This window comes from Capsicum annuum, unplaced genomic scaffold (assembly GCF_002878395.1).
Source record: "Capsicum annuum cultivar UCD-10X-F1 unplaced genomic scaffold, UCD10Xv1.1 ctg5185, whole genome shotgun sequence".
In the NCBI taxonomy this organism is placed as follows: domain Eukaryota; kingdom Viridiplantae; phylum Streptophyta; class Magnoliopsida; order Solanales; family Solanaceae; genus Capsicum; species Capsicum annuum.
The window spans coordinates 1-5,354 of NW_025859827.1; the positions used below are offsets into that span (position 1 = coordinate 1).

At 34.0% G+C, this 5,354-nt stretch overlaps 1 protein-coding gene across 1 annotated transcript; it reads right to left on the reverse strand.

Moving 5' to 3' along the window:
- Positions 1–2,730: 2,730 nt before the first annotated feature.
- LOC107869818 (probable LRR receptor-like serine/threonine-protein kinase At3g47570) lies at positions 2,731–5,348 on the reverse strand. The gene is made up of 2 exons (XM_016716244.2): positions 4,034–5,348; positions 2,731–3,937 (listed from the first exon to the last, which is right to left on the reverse strand). Exons 1-2 carry the CDS (start codon positions 5,145–5,147, stop codon positions 3,600–3,602), a joined length of 1,452 nt encoding a protein of 483 aa, XP_016571730.2. The 5' UTR covers positions 5,148–5,348; the 3' UTR covers positions 2,731–3,599.
- Between the last annotated feature and the right edge of the window lie 6 nt (positions 5,349–5,354).

The window sequence follows — 5,354 nt, forward strand, 5'->3', positions numbered from 1 at the left end:
TTTATAAGGATATAATTAGTTACTTAGGGATTTCTCTGGCATGTTTCATGTGGCAATTTAAATACAAAAGGATTAGTCACAGGAATTATTTTGAAAAGAAATGTGTTCTTCCTCTCTACTTAGTTCAAATGTTTGCCCTTGTTTCTCCTAGGCCAGGTTCTCATTATTGATTTTATTTCTTCTCTCTGAGTTTCTTTTCATGATTAGAGATCCAACTTAACTTACATTGTCATACTTCTTTTTTCTGGTAGTTTTTTTATATAGCTTGGAATTGCTATTTCCTTAGAATGGGATTATAATCTTGAGACTTGGTGGTGGTGTTCCATTTTTTCCATATCACTCAGTGGGCTCAATGTCAAAACCTTGATACATACATTCCTCAAATATGTATTGTTTAAAATTCGATTCTCTTGTCTTCGTGTAGATGGTTTTATCTGCAAAATTAGCATCTCCTGGATCGTTAATCGTTACTCCACTTACCTCTTTCCTCAATTCTTACTCTAATATGACCAAGGGATCTTTTAAATTCAAAGTGTCTTTCTAAGTGTACGTTGCACCACGAGAAGTTGAGAAATGAAAAGGGATAAAGATTAATCAAAACAACCAATCCTCCCCTTCATGGTTCTCTAGTCTTGATTTTTTTGCTCTAGGAATTTCTTGGAAATTGCTTAGCTGATTCACTACGAATAAGTTGGAATAACATGCCTTGATTTCTTTTCAAAAGAAGTTAAATTCAAACTCCAAATTTTCTTCTTTTTTTTCTCTTAAATTTTTGATGTGTTGGCCATGCTCTATGAATTTGGTGCACTCATGTGCCTCATGTTGGGGTTCTACGATAATTGCACTCTAGAAAAATACATCTTGGTCTTAGAAATACAGGGGGTTTTCTTGCCCTCCTAATGTCCATTGATTGGTTAACGGATATTGAACTCTTTGCTAATTTCTAATTTTGATTACTTGAAATATGACTATTTGCATGCCTTTGTTAATTTACTTCTGCATTTTTCGTCGTAATTGATTAAATGACTTCTAATCTTTACCTCTCTTTATTTTTGCATTAAAAATCGGGCGTTGAAGTTCCCCAAAGCCTCGGGGTAACCATTACTAGGTCGCAGAGCTTTGGAGTCGAGCAAATTAGAAGCCCAAACTCCTAAATGGAGTCTAGTATTTCTTATCTTCTTTGAATTGCATTTATACTTGTCATGTTGAGTTTTAGAATGATACTAACTCTTGTTATTGAAACTTTTTTTTTTAGATAACTTTGCTTGATCATTAAATTTATGTTGTTTTGTTATTTGTCAATCCCTTAGAAGTAGTTTTAACATTTCGACTTTCGCAAATAAACATAATTATTACTAAAAAATATATATTTTATTCGGTTATTTTTTCGAAACTCATTACAAATGTTTAAACATGTTTAAAGTAGCAACCTCCTCATTTTTTTTAAAGAATAACAAAAAATAGAAAAAAAAAACTTTTCACGGTTAACTTAGTTGGGAAATAAATTGATAAAATTCAGATTTTCAAAAGAGTTCACCTGCTAATTTTAACTTGTTTTCAATAAAATAATTTTAATATATTACGCTATATCACTTTTAACGCTTATTCAAGCTTTTCCTAGATCTCAGAGGCTAAAAAAATGCAAGGTATACAAATGCTCATGTTACCATGTACGAGGTGTATTTTTGTAAATATTATTATGTCCACCACAATTATTATTATTATTATCATTATTATGGTTTAAACAACTCTTTCGCATGCTATTACACTTATTATTATTATTTACATAATTCAAAATTATTCACAATCCTTCACATATTTTCCACATACGCTTGAACGTACATTTCCTAAATAAAATCCTCATACATTAAAATGCTTTTGTTTATTCTATAATAATTTAGTTATATACATAACTATGCATATTTTAAATTTTCTTAAAAATTATAAGACTTCGCATTTTTCTAAATGTATGTATAAATTATATCATTAATCTTTTTCACATTTACAACACAAGTATATTTTTGTAATAATTATACTATTTTCATGTACATGATAGCATCGTGTTTGTTATACCTTAGTTTTCTTTCTTTTATAAAAAACAAGTAGAAAATAATGATGAAAGTTTTCTTATCACCATTTTAGCAAATAACAAAATAGAATTCTTTTTCAAATATTTTTCCTAAACTAAGTGTAAGTACTATCTTCGGATAGGCTCTGAGGGGTGTCTGACATCTTCCCCTCGAGTAACCAAAATCCTTACTCAGAATCTCAAGAAGTTTTCGAAAGACCAAAGCAGAGTTTTACAAATAAAAGATGGTTTTTCTAATATTCCTAAAAAGTTAGGTGACGACTCTAAAAAAAATAATTTGTCAAGATCCAAGAGTCAAAACCCTGTGCCACCATACGTTGTGTGTTGTTTCTACCGGTTTGAAACGAGATGCGATGGTTGTCAGAAGTTTGCAGTTGGTGAGCCTCCCTTATTTCGGAAGGCTTGATTTATGGTATATTGTTGTTTCATTTTGGCATATGGTCCGACTGGGGGACTTGTCCCAGTTTTTAGAATGATGTTGGTTTTCATATTGTTAGAGATTTCACAGATTGGTGTCATGTGTTTTGAATGTTATGAAATTAATGTCGTATTGTTCAGTAATAGTAAGAGATTGGCCATGTTCCCGTTTATTATCTTTTCTGCATTTCTTTATAGTACATGAATGTTGTGCATGATTGCCAGATAGACAAGGGTGCTCGAGCATTTATGGTTCGAGATGTTCATTGCTGCCAGGGCCTCGGCTCGGGTCGTGAAAAGATTGGTCCAACTGCAATATTGTGTGACAACAACGCAGCAATTGCTACGATAAAAAGTCCTGCATTTCAGTAGGATGAAGCTCATCGGCATCCGCTATCACTTCATTCACGATCTAGTTACTGGTGGAATAATCTCATTGAAATTTTGTGGCACAAATAGTCGATGTTCTTACTAAATCTCTTCCGCGCAACAAGCATGACTTCAATCAATTCTTCAACAATCAATCACCGCAAAATCTTTTCTTTATGGTCCTATTTTTTTGTCTTAGTGGAATTAAGATTTTAATTGGTCAATGTTTTTTATTTTTTGTTTTCTATTAGTGGGAATGTTGGTGTTTATGTCATGTTTCACCACTGCTTGTTAGTTCATATATTTTAGCTTCAGTTGTCGAGTTGTAAGCCTATAATAGCGAGTAGATATCTTGTTTTTCAGAAGATGAATAAAGGAGTAAAAAAGAAACGTCTTTCTTTGTGACTTTGCCTACTTTTCTTTTCTAACAGACATTATTTTTACCACTTACCATATTAACCACTTAGCATCAGTGTATTCCCAGAATTTCAATCTCCATGTAAAATAGCTGCAAGAAATCGTGTACTCTTCTTAATCGCTGGCATTTCCATCATTGGACAACAGTGAGATTTATTGCAACCATCTAGCATTACTAAAAACAGAATCATGCACAAATCCAGTGCTAAAACAAAACAAAACAAAACAACAATCTTTACATGAATACGACAGTTTAGGTAATTCGTAACAAACAAGTGACTTGGAACAACAGATTCCAAAAACGTGCTCAACATGCAAGAAGTTGAATCTTGATCTTCTGCAACATCGCTACAACATCTTTCATGTTTGTCCTTCTTGCCGGAGATTCAGCACAACAATCTAATGCAACTTTCATGATTGAAGTCACAACATCTAGCTCTTTCTGTAAGCGATTACCCATTGGTGTTATCAAGTTGACATCTACAACGTCCATTACTGCCTCTGGTAGTGAATAACTCACCCATTGCTTCAAGGTAAGGTCACCCTCAAACTCATTAGGCTTTCTCCTAGTAAATGTTTCCAGCAACATGATCCCATAACTATAAACATCACATTTTGTTGAGACCAATCCATCCAATCCATATTCTACAGTCATACAATTAATTTAAACATGCAATATAAGCTTTCTTGGTGGAAAAACAAAAGAGAAAATCAATGTTCAAATGCAGAAAACAGACGTACCTGGTGCAATATACCCCAATGTTGCTAAAGTTTTAGTGTATAAATCACTCTCATCTTCACAAAGTAGTTTTGAAATGCCAAAGTCGCTTAGGTGGCCAACCATATCCTCATCCAGCAAGACATTAATAGGCTTCAGATCACAGTGTATCACAGCCGACGAACACCCATGATGGAGATATTCCAATGCATATGCCACATCTATCATAATTCTTACTCTCTGCCTGATGTCGAGGAAGTAGTTGTGTGAATACAAATACTTCTCAAGACTTTTATTTGACATATACTCTAGCACTAAAGCCTTAAAATCAAGGTTGGAACAACTACTAATGACTTTTACAAGATTCCTATGGCGAAGGTTGCGAAAAACTTCACATTCCGTATCAAAGCTCATGAATGCCGCATCTAGTTGCAGATTGAACACTTTAACTGCAATGGCAGTTCCATTTCTGAGAACACCTTTGTAAACAGAGCCAAAACTTCCGGAACCAATCAGATTACTCTCGCTAAGCGCATCAGTAGCTTGCATCAATTCATAATATGAAATTCTTTCTATTGCTACAATAGACAGTGAATCAACTTGTTGAGGAGATCTTTTACCTCTTTTGTACCTTATCCAAACAAACACAAAAGTGATAGGAACAAATAAAAGTGCAAGTCCTAGCAAAAGAAATAGAACTAGAAACTTTTTCCTATTTGTTCTGTCCTTGGATGAAGTGGGGCATGGAGGGACACTAAATCTTGAAGAACCACACAATGCTTCATTGTCGATGAAGAACTGACTCGAGAGGTTCTTGAAAGGACCCCCCGAGGGTATTTCTCCATACAACTTGTTGACAGAAACATTGAAATACTTCAGATTTTGAAGTTTCTCCATTGACCTGGGAATGATTCCAGATATATTGTTATGAGAAAGGTCTAGAAATTCCAAACCTAACATGGTGCTCAGTGAGTCAGGTATAGATCCTTGCAACTTGTTCAGTCTCAAAGAAAGATGCACCAGATTTTGCAATCCTCCAATTTCTCTTGGAATTCCATTTGAGAATTGATTCATCGACAGATCTATCAGTGTCGTAGCCTTTAGATTTCCAATTTCTGGAGGTAAAGAACCTACCATGTTGTTTGATGATAAGTCAAGAACAACTAGATCTTGAAGGTTCCCTAAGCTTGGTGGTATATTAGAACTCAATTTGTTGGAATCGAGATGTATCTCCCTAAGGGAAGTAACGTTCCCTAAACAATTTGGAATAGATCCCGAAAGATGATTTTGACTGAAGTAAATTTCACCCAAATGCTGCAATTTACAAATGTTATCTCCAATAAA